General features: G+C 44.7%; 1 protein-coding gene across 1 annotated transcript in view; it reads left to right on the forward strand.

The window, feature by feature from the left end:
• The window catches only part of CACNA1H (calcium voltage-gated channel subunit alpha1 H), a 109,734-nt gene that overhangs the window by 61,639 nt on the left and 21,844 nt on the right, over nt 1-26,251 (forward strand). Inside the window, exons 12-25 of the mRNA XM_065733031.1 lie at nt 1,356-1,511; nt 5,530-5,620; nt 7,747-7,955; nt 9,656-10,090; nt 10,805-10,905; nt 11,308-11,431; nt 11,564-11,632; nt 11,743-11,927; nt 14,016-14,142; nt 14,733-14,858; nt 15,564-15,653; nt 16,555-16,747; nt 23,694-23,845; nt 25,539-25,648. Of these exons, the coding sequence (XP_065589103.1) occupies nt 1,356-1,511; nt 5,530-5,620; nt 7,747-7,955; nt 9,656-10,090; nt 10,805-10,905; nt 11,308-11,431; nt 11,564-11,632; nt 11,743-11,927; nt 14,016-14,142; nt 14,733-14,858; nt 15,564-15,653; nt 16,555-16,747; nt 23,694-23,845; nt 25,539-25,648 (2,168 nt within the window). The remainder of the gene's footprint in view (nt 1-1,355; nt 1,512-5,529; nt 5,621-7,746; nt 7,956-9,655; nt 10,091-10,804; nt 10,906-11,307; nt 11,432-11,563; nt 11,633-11,742; nt 11,928-14,015; nt 14,143-14,732; nt 14,859-15,563; nt 15,654-16,554; nt 16,748-23,693; nt 23,846-25,538; nt 25,649-26,251) is intronic.

Genomic DNA, 26,251 nt, shown 5'->3' on the forward strand with positions numbered 1-26,251 from the left:
TAGTCGTTAAGACCCACAGTCTCCTGTCCATTCTGCTCCTGTTGTATAGTTATCTGTATCCTCACTTGTCTTCACTGCACACACAAATAATGCACTTTCTGAACAATTTCATTTAACTGAGTGTAGCAAATACTATCACAAATCAGAGCTGGAGTTGCTGTCTCTTTATGCTGAGGAAGTCTTTACGCCAAAAGTTGTGTTTCCTCTGTGGGCAAGGTCTGCTATATACTTGAAATTACTGGCTATTCCATATGGAGTAATAAGCTTCTAAGTCCAGGATGTTCTAAATATAAAGATTAGTCTTTTCTGTTTAAAAACTCAGTCCTTACAGCCTAAGTGCAGTAAATGGAGTGCAGTGTAAACAATGTTAAATGAAGTTTCTAAATGCAAGGTGCAAACCAGTCCAGAGCTGGTCTTCACTGTGAAGGTTGTAACTTCTTGCAGTTTTTCTTCTTACAAAAAATCAAGGAGAAATCAGCTGTAGTCTCATAGGTTTGGTTTGTTTTTATTTTGTTTTGTTTCCCAACATAAATATGGACTTCTGCATTTATTCTGACAGTGCCATTGACAAATAGAGTTGGCACAGAGCACAAGGGCTCAGCCCTATATTCCATAAAGGTTAACAAGAGAGACGGCTTAGTGCTACTGACTGCATTCCTACCTTATTTTCAGGAGGGTTAGAGGTCTCTCTCACTGTAAGCCTGAATTAATGAGCAGCACATAGCTCTCATTTTTTTTCCATGGGCCCCTGGATTTCTGAGCTCCAGGAAAGCTAAGATAGTGGAAATCCCTAACGAAGATCTCTTGGAGCAAGTCTTTGCAAAGATGCCTGTTTTTTTTTGCCCAGTTTGTCAGTAGCCTTACCCAATAGAAACTGCTTTGGTTCTCTGTGTTACTTAAGCCACTCCATGTCGTTTATCATGTCAAATATTATGTTTCCTGCCCTTAAAATTATACCTTAAATAGAGCATCTCTAGAGGGGGAAATAGCTCTGGCCCCAGGTCTGTTACCTATTGGTGGTTACTAAGGGAGGCAAAACTCCCACCAAATAATGGGACCTTTACTACCATATTCTTTATATTACTATATCTAGGATCTGAACTAGTCATCTCTATGGGCAGCAGTGCACTAGATCTTCCTGCAGAGAGGGGAGGTTTGGTCAGGGGAGAGCTCTCATGTGCAAAGCTCTGACTAAATGAATGTTTTGCTGTCTGTCTCATGAGACCTGCTCATAATTATGCTTAGAAAAGGTCAGAAGGAGAGGAAGAAATGAGTATGTCAGCGAGAAATTGAATACAGCTGCTATGCATGAGAGAAGTGGAGTAATCAGAGTCTTCCCCTTCACCTCCTTGCAGATCCTCACTCAAGAGGACTGGAATGTGGTCCTGTACAATGGGATGGCATCAACATCTTCATGGGCAGCACTCTACTTTGTGGCCCTGATGACCTTTGGCAATTATGTGCTCTTCAACCTTCTGGTTGCCATTTTGGTAGAAGGCTTCCAGGCAGAGGTAAGAGATCTGAGCAGGGGGAGGGAGAAAATGCGAACTGTGTGCAGACAGGATTGTATGGATCAGTTCACATCAGTGGATCCAACCATGCAAGCAGCACTAAATTTAACCTTAAGGGGTACAGATGAGCTGGATTGGGCATTGGAGTCTGTCCTTGCAAACAAAGCCTGTTGCACTTGGCATGAAACTTAGGTGACCAACTCTTTGGTTGATCTCCTGCAGGGTGGAAGTCACTTAGGATGGATTTAGCTTGCCTAAATTTCACATCGATCAATGATCAACAAATCAGTAAACAGGGAATTTGGTAAACTGCAGACATCTCATCTCACATGGAAAGAATTAGAGAAATGTTTATAATTTCTCAGTCAGCAGTGATGTGCATTGTACTGATTCAAACTAGTCAACTGTGAAGGCAATCCTGTGCCACATGGTTCAGAGCAGCAGGCCAAACTGGTGTGACTGATGTCAATGGTAGGAGTGGGGGCTCTGCAGACCCTTGGGTTTCTCTCCCCATCAGCAAGTTTACTCGAGGTCTGTTTTCAGCATCCTTAGAGCAGGTGAAACCCACCATTCCCTGCCCTGTTGCGCTCTTCTCTATCTTCTTTTCAGGTCACAGCAGGGAGAGATTCTAAATAAGGATGATCTGTTTGGGTTGTAAATACAATGGTGTATATGCACATATGGGCAGAAGAATTTTTTTTTTTCCAAGGCCTAGTGCAAATGGAAATGGAAATGAATTTGAGACTTAGCAAGAGTCATCCAGTCTCAGCTAAAGCTGGAAACAGTGGTATCAAAAAGGCTTATGTCACGCTTTGGAATTTTTTAATTATTGCTTTTTTATTTCTGTGACCATCAAGAAGGAAAAGCTGGAGTGGCTTCAGAGACATGCTGACTAAGAAACAAAATGAGAGAATGGTTTCAGTTTTCACCGCCTTAGTTCCCAGGGGAAAGAGGAGAAAGAAACTTTATTTTTATGGTTTTTTTTTCCACTTTTCTTTTTTTTTTTCCTGAAATGGCATTATGCTCTCATTTGCTGTGTTTATATCACACTTAGACAAGCCATCACAGACCATGGAATATAATTGAAATATTCATGGACCAACAATTCCTTTCTCTCAAGCCAGCACTGCCGCATTATGTCCTTCAAGGATGTCTGCATAGATTCATTATTAAAACATCCCTCCTAGCTTCCTCACAGCACTAACAGAGGAAAATTAATTGAAACAACAGGAACCAAGGCCTGGAATGAGAAAAAACAACCCTGCTGAATGTTGCTGAGGGCTGTTTCATGGATGCTTTGGGCTGTGAGTGCCACCTGCACACACAGAGGAGATGCAAGCGGTCCAGCTCTCTGCTTTCAGAATGAATGGCTCTGCACTATACGAGCGAGCATCCTGATGGCTCAGCCAGTGGGGCCCGTGTTCTGGAGATCTAGCACAGCTGGCTGCAAAGAAGATGAAGATCCTTTTTCAAGGGCAAGCTATGCCCCACGAGTCAGAGCTAACCTTTACGCTGTTTACTTCCAAACTCACATCCTTTTCTCAGTGTCACAGACCTCAGCATCTGCTGGCTCTGCTCTGGATACTTTAACACCTTTGCCATGTTCACGTGGCAGATGAAGATGTACATTCTATCCATTAACCTAGTGAAACAAAAGTAAAGAATGACCGGTATTTCTACAAGCTCTGAAGTTACTGCTGTCTTCCTGGCCAAATGCAGTTTTCCTCTAGGAGACTTGTTAGCTGTATAGAGTGTGGCTGTGTTTGACCTCTGTCCTGTTGGTAGACAGCACAGACCATAGCAGAATAAAGTCTGTGCTATTGCTTTATAACTGAATATAGAAGCAAGTGATACGTTGGCTACATGGTATTTCAGAGAAGTGGTATTCAGTGTGCAGCTGTGTGCCAGATCTCCTGTGATTCCACCAACCAGCAAATCTGGGTGGAAAAAGAAGACATGCCAGGGAAGCCCAAACAGATAATAACCAGCAGGTGTGACCTGAATGACTGGAAACCCCTCCTGCTCCTCCTGTTGCTGGCACACTGTTGTTCATAGCAAAGCGAAGACATTAGGGACCCCAAGTTCTCTTATTTACCTCTGTCCACATGGCTGTGCCTCTTTAGCGCACAGATATCTTTTTTAGCTCAAGCAAACTTACGTACAGAGGAACCTTGCAAATCCTCCTGCTTCTCTGTTACACATGCAGCCCCCAGGCATCCTTTGTTGTTGAGTACTTGAAGGCAAAATAAAGTTTTCTCCCCACAGCAACCTGCCAGCACTCAGGTACATTTGTACTGTGTATCCTCACCTGCCTGCCCTCTCAGGAGCTGAATCACCTGATAATATGAAGCCAGAAATGGGCAGCCTTGCAGAGTCTTCTGAGTGTGTGATGACAGACCTGGTCGATTGGCTGTCGTTTCCTTGCTCAGGTCGGAGCTGTTGAGGGCTGCGATTTAAATATGTGTAAGGAGTACTTTTCAAAGCTTGTATTATTCACTCAGTGCTGCCTCAGAAAAGGCCAGCAACCACAGGCATGACATTTGCAGGGCACATTTTGCTCTCCACTTCCATTTATTATAAAATTTGACATCGAGCCTATGGATTTGTCAGATGCCTCACAGTGAGGTATCAGCTGCGCGACAGAAAACCCTTCTCAGAGCCGTGTTTTGGCTGCAAGAGCTCGGTTCACTTATAAATGCATAACTTATCTCTGTTTGTAAACCAGAGACTGTTACAGTCTCCTTGGATAACTCCCAGGAAGAAATTGGAGCTGGATGGAGCTGTCTTTTCGTTTTTCATTCCTAGTTCTGTTGGTATGTTGGCAGAAATCCGCATTTTGACCTCTTTGACTTTGCCCTCCTGCTAAGAGATGCTGTTAGCAGTGATGACAGACACTTGATGTGCACCACTCCTCCCTTTGCTCAGGTGTTTCTTTCTCTTGGGTGGAGGGTGACTCCTAGGAGACTTGTGCAGCTAAGAGGGTGCACATTAGAGCTGCTTGAAGCTCTGAACCATCAGCAGTATTTCAGCAAGGACAGTAAAAATTATACTGTGAATCACCGTACACAGTCTCAGCTTGATCTCAGCTTCTGATCTGCCTGTGGAGCACGTTTGGCAGGCAGATCCATAGAAGAGAGTAGGCTTAACTGGCCACAAAACCATTTTTCGTACAGACTATTCCTCATTTGAGCTTAGGACAACAAGCAGCCAAATTTCAAACAGGACCATAATTGCATATTTGTGCTTCCATTGTTCCCGTGTCGTTTTGAAATCTACCCCAGAGCTGCTCCAGAGAAGCTGACAAACCTTCCAAAATTATGCAGATCTTTCAGCTACTCTGTGCTAGTGCTTCTGCTCCAAAACAGAGAAAATGAATAAGGGAGCTTAAACCTTTCAGTCTTCCTTTCTGTTTGGCTGCACCAGTTAGCAATACATCACGGATGAAATTAAGTTCACTGACACTTGAGCACCATGTCTCTAGAAACCATGGTAATTTGTTCAGGCACCAGTTAAGGAACTCTGCTCCTTTCTCTAGGCCCAGCTGTTTGGATCCAGCCTTTTGCTACTGGTGTGTGCTGCTTTGCTGCTGTCTTGATGGATCAAACCAGCCATCTGACAGTGTGCCGGAATTCCTTCTCTCTGCAGACCGACCAGCAGAAGAGAACTTGCCTATAGCTCTTTGGTTATGGGCTTGTACATTACTTAGTCTGGTCATTGCTGGTAGCAGACTGAGCAAAGTGAAGGAACGTTGCACCAGCATTGCAGAAACAGTCGTCGCAATTTCAACATTATCCTTTCTAAGCATGAAAATGAATCATAGATAGGAAAAGGGATTTACCTGGGGTCATTTCTGAGGGCAGCATAGAGGGAGCATGGCAATCTCCTCTCCTGGTCCTTGGGCCAAACTCTACCTGGCCGTGATAAGCTGAGATATCTCTGAGCTGCTAACTAATCCAAATGGCCTTTGTGCTAAAGATGAAATGAATCAGACCTGTTAATTACCTTCTCCTCTTCACAGGGGGATGCCAATAGGTCGGACACAGACGAGGACAAGACATCTGCCAACTTTGATGATGATTTTGAGAAGCTGAAAGATCTCCGAGCAACAGGTATGATCTTGGTTCTGTTTTCCCATGAATTTAAGTTGTGCTACAGCTCTGCATCCACAGTCATTTTTTCCTTGAAATTTATGGAGGAAAGTGGAAGAATCCTTTTTGTTTCACAAGTATTCTGATAGGTATGTTAACAGAGCAGCTACGTGAAATGTGCTGGGAAGCTAAACGAGCACTGATATTTCCTTTAAACAAATGTCTTTCCTAATATCAGCTTTAGTAGAATATTTAGTTATGTCTCATCATTTCTTCTGTATCATTACCACAGAACAGTTTGCTGACAGCAGTATTCTCATGCGACTTCTCAGCAGCTTTTCAAAATCTATCATGTTCTCATCTGTTCTTTTTGATTCCTCTCACAAGTGCATTTAGGCAAGGTTTGATTGATGGAAATGTTGCTGATTATTTGTGTTACAGGGGGACCTGACAATTGGTTTGAAACAAGTCCACATTGTATTACTGCACTATAAACATGGGGTAATAGGTGATGGTTTTCACTCTGTAGTGTTTGCAGCTAGGTAGGGGAAAGGAAGGGATCAGGTACTGAGAGAGAGTGAATACTCAGGTGGTAAACAAGAGCCAGTTTAGTTTCTCTGTATTTTTATGCTCAGCTTGGGCTTTTGTTAGGATTACTTTAAATGTTTCTAAACTGGGGTTCATTTCAGCTAAGGAAATGATGCTGATTGTGGTGAACAGATGGAATTCAGCTTAGAAAAGAGGCAGAAGTAATTTGTTGAGGAAGCTGAAACAGAGCTAGATCACAGCAAGGTGGCAGAGCTACTCGGTCTGTAGATCAAATAACAAATTCCAAACACCAAATGAGGAGAAGAATCTCCATTGCAAATACTTGGCAAGGAAACTCACAGCTTAAATTTCCTTTGCACCAACTATTTGCTGGACAATTTTAAACAATAAGAGAGTTCTATGGGAAAAAAGCATTTTCACTTCAGGTAGTACAAGAATAAAAAGCAGGGCTGAGCTTATTGTCAGTCAAAGTCCATGAGAAATGGCGTGTCTCCATAAGCCTCCAGTTTGCCATCCAGTGACTAAACAGCATAAGGACATTAACAGTTCTATTACAATGCCATTGGTCTGTAAACAGATACACTGGCAAGAGGAATGTGTATTGCAGATGAGCAAATTTTGAGCTGGATCTTCCACCCCTTGAAGTGAGTGGCAGTGTTCCCAGGGACTTCAGCGGTGCAGATCAGATATTTGTGTCCAAGCCAGCAACTAAACAGATGATACAGTAGAAGCACATTGCATTACAAGAGCAGCCAGTGGAGGAGAAATAGCAGGGGTAGTGCACTTACTTGAGTTTCTCACTGCAGATTTCTTCATCTTTCCCGCTTATCACAGATGGTCCAATCCTTTCCCCTCTCCAGGACTGCAATGCTCCAGTGATTAAAACTGAATCAACTAAACTGGAGTTAGTTCAACTTATCTCTTGTGTTTGCAAGTAGGTTGATGGTTTGGGGTGTTACTGCACTCCACAGGGCCAGAGGTGTTACATCTGGTTTGTCCTCAGTTCGAACATGGTTGCAGCAGTCCATTCTTGCCATACAGCTGAAATACTTTCTACAGTGACCACATTTGGTAACACCATTCAATTTCTGTATTACAGAAGGTTTATTTGTCTGGGTATGTAGATGTATGTTAGAAGTCAGTCATTTCCATTTCCTGTCCTCTGAACAGATGACTAAAGGCAATGACTAATGTTTGCTTCGTGCCTTCCACATGAAGGAACTCAGAGCATATCAGAACAGCATAAAAATCTCTGTGCAAGAAGCTATGTCAGGGAGAACAGTCTGACTTTGTAGAGTGAGTTTAGCCAGTCCTCAATGCCCTTTACCTGGAAACTCTCTCTCAGAACCAAAAAAATACTATGACTTCGCTCTCCTAATCCCCAGAAACACTGAGCAAAAGAAGCTCCCTTTGGAGAACAGTACAGCATTTGCCCTGTGCCTTTCCAAGTGGTCAGTTATCCGTAGTATTTCCCACAACTTTTCATCTCTGTTTGGCGGAGTTCCTGAAAAACCCGAGGAGCAATGTCTGTTTTGATGAGTGATTTCTGTTGCTCTGGCTGAACGTCCACTGTGTGTTCTCTCTCCACTTCTCTCCAGAGATGAAGATGTACTCACTCGCTGTCACCCCGAATGGGCACCTGGAGGGCAGGGGAAGCATGCCACCTCCTATAATCATGCGCACCGCTGCCACACCAATGCCCACACCAAAGTGTTCCCCACACATGGATTCAGTGCACACTTTTGTGGACTCGAGGAGAGGGAGTAATGCTTCGCTAGATCCCCTGACCTACGATCAGAAGTCCTCGGTAGGTTTTCAAGGCTAACCACTCTCTCTCAAGTGCCTGAAAGCGACACAGGTGTTGTGTGCATAGAATGATACCCAGTGGTTCTCGACGTTTGCTGGTGCTTCTGGTACTGTCACAGCTCAGCAGGGCCAGCTGCTGTAAAAAGGAGAAGGCAGCAGGATGGGAAGTGCACGGACAGGAAGGAGAACAAATTTCAGAGGGGGAAATGAATGGGCGTGGTGCATTGTGCCAGGACAGTGATGGCATTACATTCAAGGACAGTGAGTGTGTGAAGAGGGGAGAGGGGGATGCCCTGGGATTTAGTGTTTTGCTTTCAAACATCTGATCAGAAGTCCATGCCAAGCCCCCTTCCTGGAGAGCAGCAACATAAAATAGGTCACAGGTTCATGCAGTTGGCCTAGCAAACCACTCTGAGGAGAAGCAGACACCTTCTGCCAAAACCACTGGCCACGATGTGCTGTCTTGGTGTCAAGTGTTCCCGTGGAGCAGAATGAGATCCAGTGTTTTAGGTTTCGAGCTGGAATCTGCAGGAAATGAAGCATTTGACCTCAGCAGCTGAGCCCTCTTTACCGTATGGCAGCCCTGTCGGAGGGGAAATAGGGGGAGCAAAATGTGAGCAGACTGATTGCCACTGGGCACAGCTCATGGAGCAGAGATCAGGCTGGAGCTGGCTGGTGCAGCAACTGATTGTATTTTGCCTGCAACCAGGGAGCAGGAGGGCAGCTCTGTGAAAACAGAGGGAGCAGAATTAATAGACAAAGTGGATTTTTGCTGCTGTTTATCTGTCCTATTCCTCTGCTCTGTAACTGCAATATCATGTTCAAATCAAGGCAGCAGACTGTGAAGGTACTTTATACAGAGACAGTCACTATCCCTTTGGTAAGCTGCTTAGTCAAGGTAATGCTTTTGAAAAGAAAATAGAGATGACTGCTATTTGCCTTGGGGTTTCATGGGATTGTGAGTAGTTGGAGAGGGTTGTTCATGGTTTGAATCCTTTCTCTGAGAGCATGTCAGTGCCACCAGCCAAAGGAAGATGAAGCAGTCAAAGGAGAGCTGGCCAACACTGAGGAACAGGAGGGGAAAGGCAGTTTGCCCTGTTTCTATGGTGGGAGGAAGCCACGAAGGGAAGACGAGTTTTTCTTCCAGTTTTCCTGTGCTGACCTTAAGTGTTCTTAGCGTAGCAATCACCTGCCAACCAAATTGCACTAACACACTGCTCACAGCCAGAAATTTGCTATGAGAAAGACATTCGTTCTACCTCCTTATGCAGCAAATTGAAAAGAAAGCAATGCAAATTTGGGCACAGTTTCCAAGTGACACTTGGGTGACTGGGTGCCAGCACCCTTTGGGAAGCCAAGGAAGTTGTGTGCTGAAACCACTTGGATGTGAGGAGAGAAAATGCTGCTTTGGCAGTTAGCATCTTTGGGCTCAGTTCTTACACACAACTGATGTTGCCAGAACAGCAGGAAGTGATGCAGCATGGAGGCTTGATAGCTGTGCTGTGAGTGTCCAAGGAGTGCTTTTGAAGTGGGTGCTTGGTTCCCATCTAAAGACATTGGTGTGAAGAAGTTGGAGCAGTAAGGAAAGCTGGGAGGGGAACGCATGCTTTGCAAGAAAAAGGGTCTTCCAGTCTGGAGAAAATACCATACCCTTTACTTCTTCCTGCAAACAAATCCTCAAATGTCTTTCTCCTCTCTCAGTCTAGTCTCCGTAGTTCCCCTTGTGCCAACTGGGGTACCAACAGCAACTGGGGAAGCCGACGCTCAAGCTGGAACAGCCTGGGCAGAGCCCCGAGCCTCAAGAAGAAGAACCAGTCAGGTGAAAGAGAGTCTTTGCTCTCCGGAGAGGGGAAAGGCAGCACAGACGATGACTCTGATGACGCCAAGTCCAGCACGGTCAGCAGGCCCTCACTGCACCGCCGGGCAGAGTCTCTGGATTACCGCAGCTCCCTCGACCTGCCCGAGCTGCTGCAGCTGCCCCCCATGCGCCATTCGCTCAGTATCAGCCCCATGGCTGTTCTGCCTGCTGAGTACCAGGACTGCAATGGGAAGATGGTGCACGTCCCCAGCGAGTTCTTCCTGCACATCGATGCCCACAAGGAAGAGGCTGTGGACTATGAGGATGACATGGAGGATGTAAGCTGAGGGGAAAATTGGGTGCTCATGCGTTAAGTGGACGCTTAATCAGACGCTTTTAATCAGCCTACGCTCCAAGGAGGCTGATTAAAAATCCCGCTCAGACTCAGATGTGTTGGGGCCTAATGGCTGGTGTAGACAAACCAATCTAGATCCTAGGGAAGGCCTTCATTTCCCAAAAGGCTTTCATGCTAATGGTGTGGGTCATTACACTGCAGTGGTCTCTAACAAGAGAATGTGCTGGCATTTACCCATTTTTTTGACTGGCTGCTATTGTTTCCTTGGTCAGGAAGCCTCCAAAAATGAGCTGTAGATGGCAGAACTTTAGATCTGTAGATGTCTTTGCTCTCAGGAGCTGTTTGACTAGGAAGTCCAGAAAGAGTGTCCTCTACACTGTTTCACTTTGTGATTGTTTGAGGCCTTTTTGGTTTTGACACAACTTTGGATTTCAAAATGACGCATTCCTAAAAGCTTTGATTTGTTATATTTGTATCACACTGTAAAGCAGACCCTTTCTTCCCCTCCTTTCCTCCCTGTTTCACTGGAAATATACGACTACCCCTCCCTGTGCTTGCCCTAGCTCTCCCCAGTGCTGGGACTACCTTCAGGCACTCTGAAATGCCAGGTACTGCTCCCTTTCACAGAAAGACTGTGGAAGCTGAAGAGGCAGGAAAATAAAAGAGGAAGAAAAGGTGTTTCTTCTTTTCTATCCAGAGTTACTGCTACCGGATTCGCAAAGTCCTGGAGCCTTACAAACCAGAGTGGTGCAAGAGTCATGAGGATTGGTCCCTCTACTTGTTTTCCCCACAGAATCGGTAAGAAATCCCAGCCCACCAGGTCTGGGCAGCTAAGGAATATGACATTTATAGCTGACCTTCCCTTGGGAAAGATCCCTCTGAAGCAGAAGCACTGAGTGTTTTATAAATCTGACTCTTGATTTTTAGGTAACTTTTCTGTTAACTGTGACGGAATTGTTGCATGGGTAACTCCATGCCTGTCTGGGAAGAAGAATGGTTTAACCATCATTTATAATAGCCATTATTGCATCTTGTTTACTCTATATTTATCTTTTATAATGGTAGAAACTTGTCCTGTGGAGTGAGACTAGTTCACCACCTGGGCTGATCCTGGTGGCCTTCAAGGACATGCCATTCAAGTGGGAGTCTCTTGCCAACCCAAACATTTGAAGGATATTTTTCTCTCCTCCATTTCTCCAGGTTCCGAGTGATGTGCCAGAAGGTCATTGCCCACAAAATGTTTGATCATGTGGTGCTGGTCTTCATATTTCTCAACTGCATTACAATAGCACTGGAGCGACCGGACATAGATCCGCACAGCACCGTGAGTCATTTTCTTCCTTGATCTCACATGAACATCTTAATCTTGTCAGTGCAAGACCCTGAAAGATAGAAGATGTTTGTTTTCTGTCCTCTTTAAATAACATGCTGCTTTTTGCTGCTTTATGTTTTACAGGAGAGGATATTCCTGAGTGTTTCTAATTACATCTTCACTGCAATCTTTGTGGCTGAAATGATGGTTAAGGTAATTACATCTCCATCCCATGACACATAATGAGGCCAGACAGAAACTGAAAATCTGACATAGTTATGATACAGATGCAGTTTTAAATGTCCCTCTTCTCCTGGCTGTAGGTAGTAGCTCTTGGCTTCTTCTCTGGGGAGAACACCTACCTACAGAGCAGCTGGAACGTCCTGGATGGAGTCCTGGTCTTCGTATCTATCATAGACATTATTGTCTCCATGGCATCAGCAGGCGGAGCAAAGATCCTGGGTGTCCTTCGCGTTCTGAGACTGCTGCGAACCTTGAGACCTCTCCGGTGTGTTCCTGGATGGAGTTTGTTTTGTGTTCATAAATCGGGACGTTGGGAAAAATGCATATGATCCATCGAGGCATTGCATAATAACACAAAAAGCTGAAACGTGGTATCGTCTTTGGGGAGCTCTTATCTTGTGAATCCATTTGAAAACAGTGAAATTAATTCTAATTATAACTTGTCTTCTCCAGTGTGGAGAAGAGCGGATGGAATTTGGAGCGAGTGGTGTTATCATACTCAGGCAGTTAGTGCACTGAATGCCTCCTCCAGACTGCAATTTTATCACCTTTTTACAAATCAGTCTGGCTCCTTGTTAAACTGTGCAACCTCACAGCCATTCCCAAGCTAGGAGGTAGCATTGGCTGGGAGAGAATTTGCAATTGAACAGGTGCTGATGATAATTTGATAAGCTCAGGCATCTATATCTCCTCTCCTTTGCCTGTATATCTAACATCACTGCAGAACAATTTAGCTCTCAGCTAGGAGGAATACAACTGGGAGATGCTTTCATTATTTGAGAAAAGAAATAAAGAGAATTTGTATTTTGTTTACAGTGATGCAATAACAAAGAGTGTTAGTGCTTGGGGGATTTTTGTCAGCTCATGACTCCTGTTCTATTTCCATCCTGCTCAGCAAGAAAGAAACACAAGGCTTTGTTCATGAAATTTCAGTGTCTGTAAGATAGGCACCTCCAGAGGCCTGCAGGCCTTCTCATGAAAGGATGCTTGCTGCTTGCTTATGAGAATATTAGAAAGAGGCAATCTTGTTTAGGCCCATGACTGACAGAGAAGAGCTGTTTGTCTGCTGCTCTGTATTTCCTTTTGTGACAAATAGCTCTGTAAGTGTTTGCCTCCTCTCTTGCTCCCGCGTTCTGTTTTGCTGGTGGCAGCAATGTCCCCTTGCACTTCTGGCTGCTCTGGTCACCCTGGACAAACAGCTGTGGCTTGGCTTGGCTTCAGGGCTCCTGTCTGACACGCATGTAGCTAAGGACAGAAATCAGGGCACAGGCAGCTCGTAAGCAAACATAAGGGGAAAAAAGAATTGGTCTTGGAGAATAACTGGGCCAGATCCTATTAATAGAGAGGAATCCATCACCCCTGATGGTGGCTTCACTTCTTAGAGCTTCTAGGATTCCTCCAGGAACCATTCCTAACAATTTGTAGGTGCAGTTCAGACAGATGCTGCATATGCAGCCAAACGAGACCATATTGAAACCCTCTGTCACTGCAGCATACACTTCTGATGTTTTCTCTGCATGGCAGATCTGAAAGCCTCATTACCCTGCAAGGGCTCTACAGGCCCCTCCTAAAAATAAAAAAAAAGCCCTGGTGTTCTTCAGTCGATACACCTGCCTGCCCAGAAAAGCTTGCTCAGACTAGTCACACTTCAGTGTGCAAATGCATTTCTCAGACACCTATGGGAGAGCCATTCTCCAGGCGCTTAAACAGAAAAGGAAGATACTTGCTGTCCACAATAGCTGCTCCAGTCTGTGCTCAGAGCACGCCTGGCCTCTCACCACCTCACAGCAAGCAAGCCATGCTGCTCTTTAATGGGATGACCCTTTGGCTGCGGAGCTGTTGGTCACGAGTCCCTGTTGGTGAAGAGTCAGCTCAGGAAATAATTACTACACTCACTGAAATTCAAATTGAAATGACTATGTTTGAGATGTGGTCACAAGGGTCATCAGGAGAGCTGAGCACTTAAACCTTGCCTTTGAGGGTTCTGGTAATCCCAGTGATGGCAAGGTTTGGCCATTGCTTTGTGTCCCTCTGCTTGGATCGCAGGGGACCAAGCCTCTGGACCAAACTGTAGTGGGGAATCTCCGTGATATCTTGCCAGTAGAGAGTACTTTCTTATCTGTGTTACTAGTAAGTGGTTGCCAAACATGGCATCTTACACTTCTTAATTCCATCTAATGTAACTGGGGATGTTCTGGTTGCCTGACTTCATCAGTAATCATCTCTGAACACTGCCTGCAGATAGAGGGGGGCTGTGATAGCTTCACTGCAGCTCAAGCAGAAGGAGAAAAAACAACATAATAATATGAAATGCATTTAAAAAAAACACTTTAATGTTCTGCTATTTTTTCAGAGTCATCAGCAGAGCCCCAGGTCTGAAGCTGGTGGTAGAAACCTTGATCTCCTCCTTGAGGCCTATTGGGAATATTGTTCTTATCTGCTGTGCTTTCTTCATAATCTTTGGGATTTTAGGGGTGCAGGTAGAGTATTTCCCTCATCACTGCCATCTGTAAGCAGCTGCTGCCAAACAGTTTTTGTCACATGGGGTTAAAATAGAAATAATGAGTTTAAATCTCTCCAGGAGAAGATTTCAGTTAGTTGATAAGAAAGAAGAGACAGATCCAGAGTGTTGAGGGGTGGGGTTGACATCTGCTCATTGGAAGGTAGAAGGGATTAGAAGACAAGACCTCCCTGACTAGGGGAAAGAAAAAACAGATTCCAGCTGTTCCGCCTGGCTCTGTGTGCTGGGATTTATATGATAGCTCTTCCTCCAGACAGGAGATCCTTATCCTCCCATCAAAACAGAGCAGGACTGAAGGATCTCCTTCCTTCTGCTATGTCTGAGGCAAGAAGCAACTCTGTCTCAAGACCTGAATTTTCACCTGAGTCAGTTTCATGCTGTGTGTGTTAAGACAAGTATCTGAGCTGGGAGGAAAGAAGAAGAATTAGAACCTGGCTAAAAGCTCTATGAGGGGACAGAAAGATAAATCGGGGACAGATTTTCCATAGCTGCTCCTTTTTCGTTCTTCCTTTTTTTTTCTTTTTTTTTTTTTTGGCTTCTCAAATACAGCTTTTTAAAGGCAAATTCTACTACTGTGATGGTCCTGATGTGAAAAACATCACTACGAAGACTGACTGCACTAATGCACACTACAGATGGGTTCGGCGGAAGTACAATTTTGACAATTTGGGACAGGTAAAGTCCTCATTGCAGGGTTTTTTTATACCAGTTTTTAGTGAGTGAGCATTTAAAATATATTTTTGAGAAAGGTGCAGAACATCTATCAGAGGGAGCGTCCAAGAACAATGTAGATATTCATCAATCAGAAACAACCCTGACTTTGGGTAGGAATGAATCAAGCCACTTGTTGATGTTTTGCCATCAGACTTCCCAGAGCTATACAGTTCCTTTTCAATAAGAGAATTTTGTCTTAGGAGAGCAGTTTTTGCATGCAGTCTCTTGTGTACAGAGCTCGAGTGTCACTTTTAATCTCCTGGCTTCCAAATGTTAGATTTGCAAATGAAAAAAAACAATATGGTGTTCTGTAGGAGCTGAAAAGCCCATAGTAGAAACTGAGGTGTATGATTACTTTATAAAACCTCATGACATTTGGCCAGCCTGACATATTGATTTTTAATCGTGCTTAAGCAACCTGGAAGCCTGATGTGGTTGAGCAAAAATCTGTCTATATATGAGGGAGAAGTAGCATTACCAGTTTGCTCACTTTTAAGCCAGGCATGCAAACAGGTAAAATCAAACCACGGTGTGTTGCATTTTCCAGACTCCAGGCCAGATCATGTGTTACAAGCTGTGGAGTGTTTTGTGGGGCATTGCCTGTTACTAGTTTCCTCCTCGGGGGCTAAAATGCTAGAACAACCTTCCCTGCTTCTCTTCTTACAGGCCCTGATGTCCTTGTTTGTCCTTTCCTCCAAAGATGGCTGGGTGAACATCATGTACGATGGTCTGGATGCTGTGGGTATTGACCAACAGGTAATGCTCTGAGAGACCCAAAATGCTGCCATCAGAAATTCCATACTTGGGTGACTGATTTTTGAAGTTCCATAAGCTGCATACCTTTGTATCTCTTACTTCATCAAGCATCAGTAATACCCCCAGCCAATTTTCATTTTCATAGAATCATGATAGAATCATAGAATCAAGGTCCAGGGAGGAGCAGAGTTATGGGACCTACTTGAGGCCCATATCAGGCTGCCAAGGAGGGTTTCTGCCCTCCCCTGAGTGGCTCTTACAGTGGCTGCACCCCTTGTGTAGTATATAGCCAAGCACTGATGGGGATTTTAATTGCAGTGATAGTTCTTGAGTTGTCCCATGTATGCTATTGCACTGTGGCTCAAATGAAGACCTGATGAATATGAGCAAATAAGCATGAGATGGGGAGACAATCAGAGATGCTGTGAAAGAGGCAGTATCTGTGATGTGAAACATCAGCAAAGATTAGTCAAGAATCTTCAGTGAGTAGTACCTGATTGTAACTACAGTAACTCGTTGCATTGTTTTCTGCTGCTTCTGAAGGTACCATAACAAGGGCAAAACATTAACAAAGAGCACTAATCTGAAAAAAATAAGCTGAAAAAAAATCACCCAGGTGGGATGATACAGATTGACTGAGGTTTATTTTAAGCTATGACAAGTAAGTGCCAAAATAAATAAATTCCATAAGCCAAGTTATGGAGACTAGGGCAGGTTTTACAAAAAAAAAAAAAAATACGATTCCAGTCAGTAGAATAAGAGGAAAAATGTAACTCCTCCAAGCACTCTCCTCCTCCCCACACAAGTGTACTGTGCTGAGGTGCCAAATGTGCCGACTTACACACATCTCAGCCATGTCATTTCTCCTCTCTCTCATTTTTTTTCTTCTCCACCTCACTAGCCCATCCAGAACCATAACCCTTGGATGCTTCTCTACTTCATCTCCTTCCTGCTCATCGTCAGCTTCTTCGTGCTCAACATGTTCGTGGGGGTGGTGGTGGAGAACTTTCACAAGTGCCGACAGCACCAGGAGGCAGAGGAGGCCCGGCGTCGGGAGGAGAAGCGTCTGAGACGCCTGGAGAAAAAGCGCAGGAGTAAGGAGATGTACCTGTCTGGTCGGTAGACTGCGTTACAAACCAAAATCTTTCTGAGCCCTGCCTGCACCCAAAGCGAGACTTTTCATTTCTCTTTGGTTTGGTTTCCATGGGGTTCCAAGAGGCTGTTTTGCTTTGGTACCTTGTTGGTGGTACCTTAAGTCTCAGGTTGCCAACACCCTGGAACTGTCCTCTGCAAGCCTGATGCAAAGCATTACCTGTTTACTTGGTTGGGGAGCAAATCCTCCTCCAAGCAGAATCCTGTAGCAGGAACTGGCACACTCTGCAAGGCAAAGATGTCCCTAATGTTCCCAAACACCAAGCAGGAGCTCGTGGTGTGACTGAGGGATGCAGTGAGTAAACAGCTGCAGTGCTTGCTGTGCATGTGAAGGCCAGTCCTGAGGGTATCCCTGAGGCTTAACGTGCCGCTTGTATATGATGATGGTGATGGTTTGATTTAGCAATTCTTTTCTTAGCCAAAGTAGTTGTGATGCTTTTTAGCGTCCTAACGCATGGCCCCGCATGCTACAAACGTGATGCATGAGGGCATGAACATACCAACAGCCCTGAGATGGGGCTGTCCAGAAAAGCCTTCTTGGAAAGATGTCCATTACAAGAGATGCTTGCCCCATCACAGGCTGGGGGAAGTCCTTCAGTGCTGAGCTATGTGCTGGCACTCTGTTTGTTGTGCAAATATTGGCCAGATGCAGGGCCTTTAGGGTGCAATAGAAAATCTGTAGCTGAAATCGGCTTCTTAGTGAATTCAGTAGGAACGATCAGGCCAGACCAGAGAAACACTGGAGCATGTGCTCCTTTCCTCACTCAAACCTTCCCAGGGTTTCTCATGTATTCATTCTCACCTCCACTTCTTGGCAGGCTTCACCTGGGATAAGCCTGTAGAACCTGGAGGGTATTCCAAAGGAAACTGCTGGGAAACCTGCCACAGTAACTTCCCAGGCAGGGATAGCCTGTGTTAGATGCTGGCAAGCATTTTGTGGAAGTAAGCAAGGAAACGTGGCCACTGTGATCAGGGATAAGGCTGGAGTGCTGCTGGCCCTGCTTGCCAGAGAAGGTTTATGGCTCTTGCCCTAGGTCTGTGCTGCTATGTGAAATCTCTTGTAAGGATATAATATCTTGTTATGATCAAATGACTAGTTGTCTCCCAAACATCAAGCCATTTATTCATTCTAAGCAGGGAAATTGCATTTAGATTGAATAGTCTTTTGTCTGTCTATAAAGATGCAGCAGTCAGAGGTTTTGTTGATAGAAACCTCGTCCCTAGCCAATTTCTCCCATTCATCCACACACTTGAATCAGAAGGCAGGCAGCTCTATCCCTTGCAGCTCCACTCCTGCTCTTGTGCTACTCTTTGTTAGAGTCACAAGAGACCGCAGCATTAATTTCTGTACCCTCGGTGCCTTACAAAGCCAAGCCCATTTTGTGTTAGCTAGCTGTGAGTTAAGCAGGTGGGTTAAAATAAAACTTTGGTCAAACTAGCCAGTCGCAAGCAGCTTCTGAATCTCTTCAGAGATTTCGAAGAGTTCAAATGCAATTTCATTTTCCTTTTCCCATATTGTTCTTTAAGTTTGTTTGAGGCTCCAGCTAGAATTAGAAGTGGAAGCCCTGAAGGCAGCATTTCAAGCACGATAAAAGCAATCAGTTTCAGGCTTCCTGAACTAGAGAAGTCTTCCTCCCTGTGCAGTTCTTCAGCCCCAGAGTGATGACCCAAGAAGATGCTCAGATAAACTCAAAGGTTATATGGAAAAAAATAACTTCTATGCAGACGAAGAACACAAAACATCCTTAGAGAAAATAGATTGAGGCACAGGTAAGGAGGGATAGCTTAACCACAGCCAATTGCTGTCTCTGATTAGTAAGTAAATTTTACTACAAGCGCATCTGTGGCTCTCTGCTCAGGCGCTGAAAAGAGCCAGTCCTTGTCAAAGTGATAGACACAGTTACATTGTCCTTCAACCAGCTAGATAAAGATAGGACAGAGTCAAGGAAATGTTTCAGGCTGCAGACCAAAGCACTACAGAGATGCAGGTTGTTACAATCCACTGAGAGGAGGACAGCTTTCTGGAAAGGGATCAAGTCCAATAGAGCAAACAAGAGTCTAAACATTTGGCCACGTGCAGGGTTTCCAGGAGGTTACAGCCGATCGTCTGGGTTTGAGGTCTCCTACCTGCCTCTGTTCAGCCTGGAGAACTCAGCATCCAAATTTGTGTTGTTAACAGGGCAAAATCAAATATCTCATATACATACTGGAGGCTTGTTACATAGATTTGAACGTTTGGGGTTCTTTTATTTAAATGGGAGGGGTTTTCTCCTCCTGGGTTATTTAGAAAATGATTGTATTTGGTAACAAAAACAAAAAAAGCAGCAGTCTCAGAAAGATGTGAGATGTGGTGATGAGTCTACTGGACTGTCAGTGTGTGTGCGCTAATGTTGGATGCTGTGTGGTGATAGGAGGCAGACTGCCCAGCTTGCCATGTACCCCATTACTGTGCTTCTCACCTACATGAGGGAGTGAGTGGGAGAGAACCCAGTCCCTGTGGGGTAGGATGGTGCACAGGAGACTGGTGGCCCTGCAGAGGAGGCAGGAGGCCACGATGGACAGGCCTTGCAGCAAGCCATGCTTTTCCTTCAGCTGCCATTCCTGTCTGAAGAGACTGTGGGGGAAGGAAGAATTAGGGCTGCAGCATCCATCCATCTGGAGTTGTCCATCTGCGTGCCAGCTTGTCATCGTGTCCTCACTCCCTTCTGTTGTGATGCCTTCTGTGTGTCGCAACCCTGTGTGTGTTTCTGTCTGTGGAGGTCTTTGGGCACCCATAGGTTCCTCCATGCAGGAGTGCACCATAGTAGGCAGGGACTCAGGCCTGGGAAGGGTTTAAACCTCAGCTTGTCAGTGACCCATCCAAGCAGACCAGAGGCAGGAACTGTGAGCTGTGCAGGTTGGGCTCAGGGTTTGGACCCAGCTGAGCATGGCCACCACTGAGAGGAGGGAGCAGCATGGTGTGCCAAAACGTGCATCTGCTGCGTGGGTTTGGCCAGACAAAACATCATTTTCCATTTTTTGGTGCTTTGGCTGCCCCTGTGCTTGTCCTTATCCTCTGTGTCCTGACAGTGGCCTTCTGGGTACTCTTTAGTGACACGGGACTCATGGTTCCTGTCCCCTCCTCCTCTCCTACCTCTTCTTTGTGAGTGCTTTTGTAATTCATGCACTGCAGGCACCATTTATGTGCTGAGTAGATACAACAGCACTCCAGCACTGCAGTAAGCAGTGGGTTTGCCAGTTAACTCTGAGAGAAAAAAATGAGGGCAGGGGTTTGAATATGCCATAGAAATGTATTTGATGTGATTTTAAAGATAGAACTGCACGGAGTAGGTTTTTTTTTTTTTTTTGCAAAGATAAACTAGAATATTTTTCTGACACAGTCCCTACCTCCATCAGCTCTATCTACCACTTAAATAAGTGTATGGTAATATAATCATCCTGCCACTCCTAAACCTTTTAATGAAGTTCTCAGAAGACACCGACTGAAAGCAGCCTCCCCAGATTAAAGTTTTTGATTAAAGTCGCACGGATCAGTTTGATCTCCACTGCCTTCAGCACACAGAGCCAAACCCAACCCACCTGCATCTGGTGAAGCCAGCAGCCGCTGAGCAGAGCACGAGGTCAGGTCAAACACAGGCGATGCCCAGGGCTTCAAGGGCTGAAAGTGGGTCTGGGTGACGCTGCGTGCCAAAAACGGGACAGGAAACTCCAACTGTGGCCTCTCCCAGCACAGAGCTGAGCACGTGGGTTTTGAAGAAGCGAGGGGCTGGTTTTGTTTTAAGATCTGACATAGATACCTTTCAGAGCGCTGACTGTAAACCTTTCTCTCTAGGGATGAGCAATCTTGGGCAGCACACAGTGGTATTTAAATTAGCCCATCTCGATGCCGAGCATCCAGCAGAAACATCTGAGCTGTAACTAAAAATTTAGGCACTGCGTATCTTAGTGTTTAATATTTCCAACTAGGGAATTATCAAACCATCTTGCTTATTTTTCCAGGCAGCTGCAGGTATAGAGCTACTCTGTGCCAAGCATGCTTATAAAGCCATTAGGGCTTTCTAATGTTTCATGCAGAGAAGAATAATGGAGGAGCTTTAGCTAGCAATTGTAATGCCAACCTAAATGCCTTTTAGCTAGGAGACAGTGCTTCATTAATTTTCATGTCAGCAGAATCACAAGCAAAGCAGTTTAAATACTCGTCTGAGAGGTGAGTTCCAAGCACTAGCCAACATCCAGAAGTGGGAGTGGGACAGGACTGTGGTTTTCCTTTTGTCTGTCTTTGATGGCATTCCCTTTCCCTCCCATGTTTCCACCAACTCAAACCACCAGCTGCAGCTGCAAGGATGCTTGTCTGTATTTGATGTTTGTCTGCCAGTTGGCTGGCTGGAATCTGATCCCAGAAGCCGTTTCTGTGGAGCAGCCAGGTTGCATTCTGCCTGCTGTAATTAATGATGCATTCAGTCTTCCCTGTTTGCCCACATCCACACCGTCCAGGTTCTGCAGAGCTCACGTCTCCAGTTGAGCAGGCTGGAGCTGCAGGTGTGTGCAGTGAACACTTCCACCCAAACTGCTGGGGGGAGCAGAGCTGCAGTGTAGCTACGTTGACTGATTTCTCACTGCTTTCACCCTTCTGCAAACCCTACGCCATCATGGGATTCCCCAGCCTAATACCAGCATCACCAAGAGCAGAAGCTGCCCTGCCCTTGTTGCACTCCCCTGCTCACCACCATTAGCCTCGCATGAGCAGTATCTCCTCTAATGGACATTGCATGGGTTGCTGCACTGAGTATGACAGTGTTGTTGCATGTGTTTCCAATCATTGCCAACTGTATCACAGACTGTCCTTGTATGTGTACCCCCAGGAAATGTTCTTTTCATCTGTTAATCTGGCTTCAGGGGTTACAGAGCATACTAACCCAGAAAGGCATTCCCTAGAGCTCCCTCACCCTGGCTGAAGCAAAGCCTATCCCAAGTTTTCTGAGCAACCAGATGACCAGGGGTTAAACGGTCCAGATACTGCCCACCATTGCTAATGGTTCTTCTGAGGTCTGTTAGTTAATTGTTAATCCTTAAAAAGTAGACCTTTACAATATATAAAGTTTGTTGAGGGTATTCTCAGTCCTCCTCGGAATTTGGTTTTTCAATTTCCAAAAAGACACTTACAGGAAAAAAAGAAAAAAAAAACAACAAAAAAAGCCAAAAACCAAGTGTGTCAAAATCCTGAATACACCCAGAAGCACATTTTACAGCCTTTGATAATATTTTACTGCAGTATTTTTATTATTGCTTTTTAGACACACCGGATCAGCCGAGCTCAATAGCAAAGACAGTCCAAGACAGCTGGTAGGACTTAGGCACATAAGCAACATGAAAACAGATTCCAAACCAGTTGTTTTTTCTTTCACCTTGTATTTCCACACCCTTCAGCAGAAAAAGATAAGTCTGTGCGACCTCAGTCTGTAGGAAATGTTTTCAAAATGCCTCCACTCCACTTTTAACTATCATAAAAAATAGAGTAGTTGAAAGAGAGCAGCAGATTGCATTTCCTTTTATCCCATTTATTTTAAGATTTTGGACTCTAATCTGGCATTAGTTGCACTAACAATAAAAAAAACCAACCGCATTTCAAGAGTCACTCCATCTGAAAGATATTAACAAGATGAGAGGAGTGGATGATGTATTTCATGAAGGCACTGTGTGCTTTCAAATTTATTTCCCTCCTTATTTTTAAGGTGAAGCAACACTTTTTTCCCAACTGTTAATACATTTAAAGCTGAATTTACTGGAATGGTTGCCAAAATTCCCTTTTTATTATGAACAATCCTGCACTGGCATAGCGTGACCTAACATGTCTCTTCCACTTCCAGAACTTACAGTAATGCTGAGTTTGACCTTGAGTCCACTCTTGGAATATTTACATTTCTTAACTTCATAAGGAGACTCCATCAGAGTGCCCTCAGCCAACTCGTGGTCACAGCCTAATTTAAGAGACACATGCAGTAAATAGCATTCAGTCATGGGGCAGTGTCCAAACACCTGCCTTGGAACAGCCCTGGAAAACTGGTCATGTGCAGAAGTTTCCCTATTTCAAAGAGAAGTAAGGAGCCGTGACCAGAGATGGACGAAATGAGTGTGGTGATAGCCTAAATGTTTTCTAGATGCAATCATGCCTTTATTATATATGTAGAGGAGCTTGTGCTGATGGTCAGTGTAGAGAGAAACACTGAGCACCCCTCTCCATTGCTGGTGATGCTGTCCTGTGTGCTGGTAACCCCCCCACGCATGTGTTCCACTTTGCCACAGGCATTGCTGTGTTTTCTGTAGACCTCAGTGACACACCAGAAGCCTTCTCATGCAGGAGTTGAGCTCAGGTTCTGTTTTTCTCTTACTTACACATAACATGCCTGACACCAACTGGTTTAAAAGAGAGGTGTTGGCATCCCAAGCCATGAGATCTGCCCTGAGCCTTTTCCCTAAACTCGAGTTGAAGTTGTGCTGGATTTGGAGCTTTTTGGGTTTCATTTCCATCTTGCTTCTCACCCTTCCTGGTTTGTGACAGAGTCTCGTTACGTAAAGGTTGTCCCCTAGCTTGAGGGAGAGCAGTAAGAGCAGGGAACCCTGAGGGGAAGAGGCCCTGGTTGGGACCCTGTGGGGGTCCCTTCTCCATGCCCAAGGAATTTGGTTCAGCCTGAGAACCCCACTTGGTTCTTGAAGACCTCGCTGCGGGGTAGAGGCACTTTGCCATTTCACGTGGGTTGCTCCAGTCAGTTCTCCCAAAGACTTCACCTGCACTGTTTGTGTGAAAGGAGATGGTGTGGTTGTGGGAGCTGCCAAGTGAGCTGCAGGGCCTGTGCTCACTGCATTGCCTTTCTTTGACTTTTCCTGCAGAAGCCCAGCGCAGGCCTTACTACGCTGACTATTCCCCAGCACGGAAATACATTCACACCCTCTGCACCAGCCACTATCTCGACCTCTTCATCACATTCATCATTGGAGTCAACGTCATCACCATGTCGATGGAGCACTACAACCAGCCGAAGGTAAGAGCCGTCCGTCAATATGGGAAACACAGCCACGTGGGCTCAAAACTAAACTTCTACTAGGAGAACAGTCCAAATATTTTCTCTCCCTATCCCAGCTCTGACTGACTCTCAGTCCAGAGTTTTAGTCCACAGTTTTAGAACATTTTGTTAATGAGTATAACAGTGAAGCTAATGCATGCAGAGCAACGTTTCTTTTCTTCAATGAGTTTGAAATAAACCAATTCTATGTATAGGCTTTCTTTTTTTTCTTTACATATCCTCAAGTCCTTTTTTCCAAACTTCTGGTATAAATCACATAGCCTGTACATTTGCTGCATATATTAACCTTCCATTGTGTTATTGTTCATGGAGCTCTAGGCTTAGTGTTTGCTTTTTCAGTGTTGCACATTCTGCCAGGTAACCTGCAAATGTCTCCTGGGAGCTAAGCCAGGGGGGCACCAAGCCACAGAGTAATGTGTGTGTTTTATGCCAGCAGATTGAATGCTGTTCTGCCTCCATAATTCCTTTACATAACAGTCTCTGTTTCACATGTAAATGTTATTTATCCAGATGAGATCGTATTTATACTTGTTTTACATTCATGTGTAACAGCGTGGTGTAAACCTGAATGCAAACCATCACAAATGGTCCAAGAATTCAGGCTTAGGTAGGGAGCTTTATATGAAGTAGAAAATAGTACCACGTTCTTTTAACTTAGCTATTTTAATTTAGGAACAGAAGTAGGGAGAGTGGTGCATTGAGGATTTCTAACATCTGAAAAACTTTCAGCTCCTGTTCCCAAAAAATCAGCATTTAGTGTCAGCAAAGCACAGCCATCATAGCAATGTGAAGAGGACAGCTTTCCTGTGGTTTGTGGCTTCCTCTGTCAACAAAGCAGAAAAGCCTTCTTCTCCTCCTCTAATGTATTTTATTTCCAACTGCGTCTGTTTTGAAGTTCATTGTTGTCATTTCTTATTGTAAGAGACCTGTACTTCATTTAACTAAATTCCCCTTCCCTCCTCAATCCAAATCCCTACTCAACCAAAGAGCTGTTTTACTCTGCAACTAGCTATTTTAAGATCCAAGCAAGATTCTTTTGCTATTGTTGGCCTCTAATTCCAATGAAATCCATTATAAACACCCATCATCTTGAAGTATAAACACTGTGGATTCCTGACTTCCAAGAGCAACTCTATAGAGAGTGAACACTGCACCAAATATGGATATATTTGCCCAGCTCTAGAGATGTAACATTTTTCAAGAAGGCAAGATTTAATCCATCTCCAATATCATATATTTTTTTCTGTGCTTTCAAGTGCTTTAATCAAAGCCATTGTCCTAAGGATTGCCATGCAGGAATGAAGTCATCCATTAAGGCAGTTCAGAAAAAGTAAACTTTTTTAGTGGGAAAGTGATACAGTTTTCTCTCCGCCCCAGATCCTGAGCAATTTATGTAGTGAAGATGGAGGATTGATGGCTCTTACTGTTCTTAGCACAACTACTACTAGTGCTTATGAAGGTTTGGTCTGCGTCAGTGTCTAAGACTGTGTTTTGCTGTGTAATTTAGTGCAACTTTGTACCAGAGTTCTGCAATCTATGACATTGTTAGTTCTTAATCTCTTTGCTTTCCCACCCTTCTGTCTGCCAGTCCCTGTGCACTGGACTGAGGAAAGGACAGCTTGATTTGTTTAACTGGTGCCTCTCTTTTCAGTCCCTGGATGAAGCCCTGAAGTACTGTAACTACGTGTTCACCATAGTTTTTGTGTTCGAGGCAGTGCTGAAGTTGGTGGCATTTGGTTTTCGAAGGTTCTTTAAGGACAGGTGAGAGTATTTTAAACTCCTTTGTAATTGGGACAGAGCTGTATTGACCCAGTTTCAAAGCCAGCTGCTGAATAAATGTAGCATCACTACAGTAGTACCACATGCTGTGTGCAAGGGAGAGCAAAGAGCTGCCTCTCCATGGGTGCAGACTTTATAGTATTGGAACTAAAAATCCTAAAAGCTGCTGGGACTGCTTTGCAGAGGGAATTTGGGAAATCTTACAAGGTTCTAGACCCCCCCTCCTTCTGCCATTATCTGCCTTTCTTTCAGACCTGACCGGCTCATCCTAGAGGTCAGGAAACCTGTTGGCATTAATGTAGTCCTCAGAAGTGTAGTTTTGGCAATGTGTGCTCACAGAGTTCTACAGGCAAGTCTGTTCTGCCAGTGGACCCACCCAGTCCATTGGTAGGCTGCTGGCTTTGTAGAAGCCCTTGACAAAGATTAAGATAGTTGTGTTCAGCTCCAGTGCCTTCAGATCCTAGCTTCAGAGACCTACGGATCATATTCTGCCATTTAGCCAAAAGCGATTGTGTGTGAGAGCACACTGTGGTCTGGCAACTTGCTGGGGAACAGGGTGAGATCAGACACTTTTCCACAAAACCT

Source organism: Cyrtonyx montezumae, unplaced genomic scaffold (genome assembly GCF_038088225.1).
Source record: "Cyrtonyx montezumae isolate F1298 unplaced genomic scaffold, pur_monq_1.0 scaffold_16, whole genome shotgun sequence".
Lineage (NCBI taxonomy): Eukaryota > Metazoa > Chordata > Aves > Galliformes > Odontophoridae > Cyrtonyx > Cyrtonyx montezumae.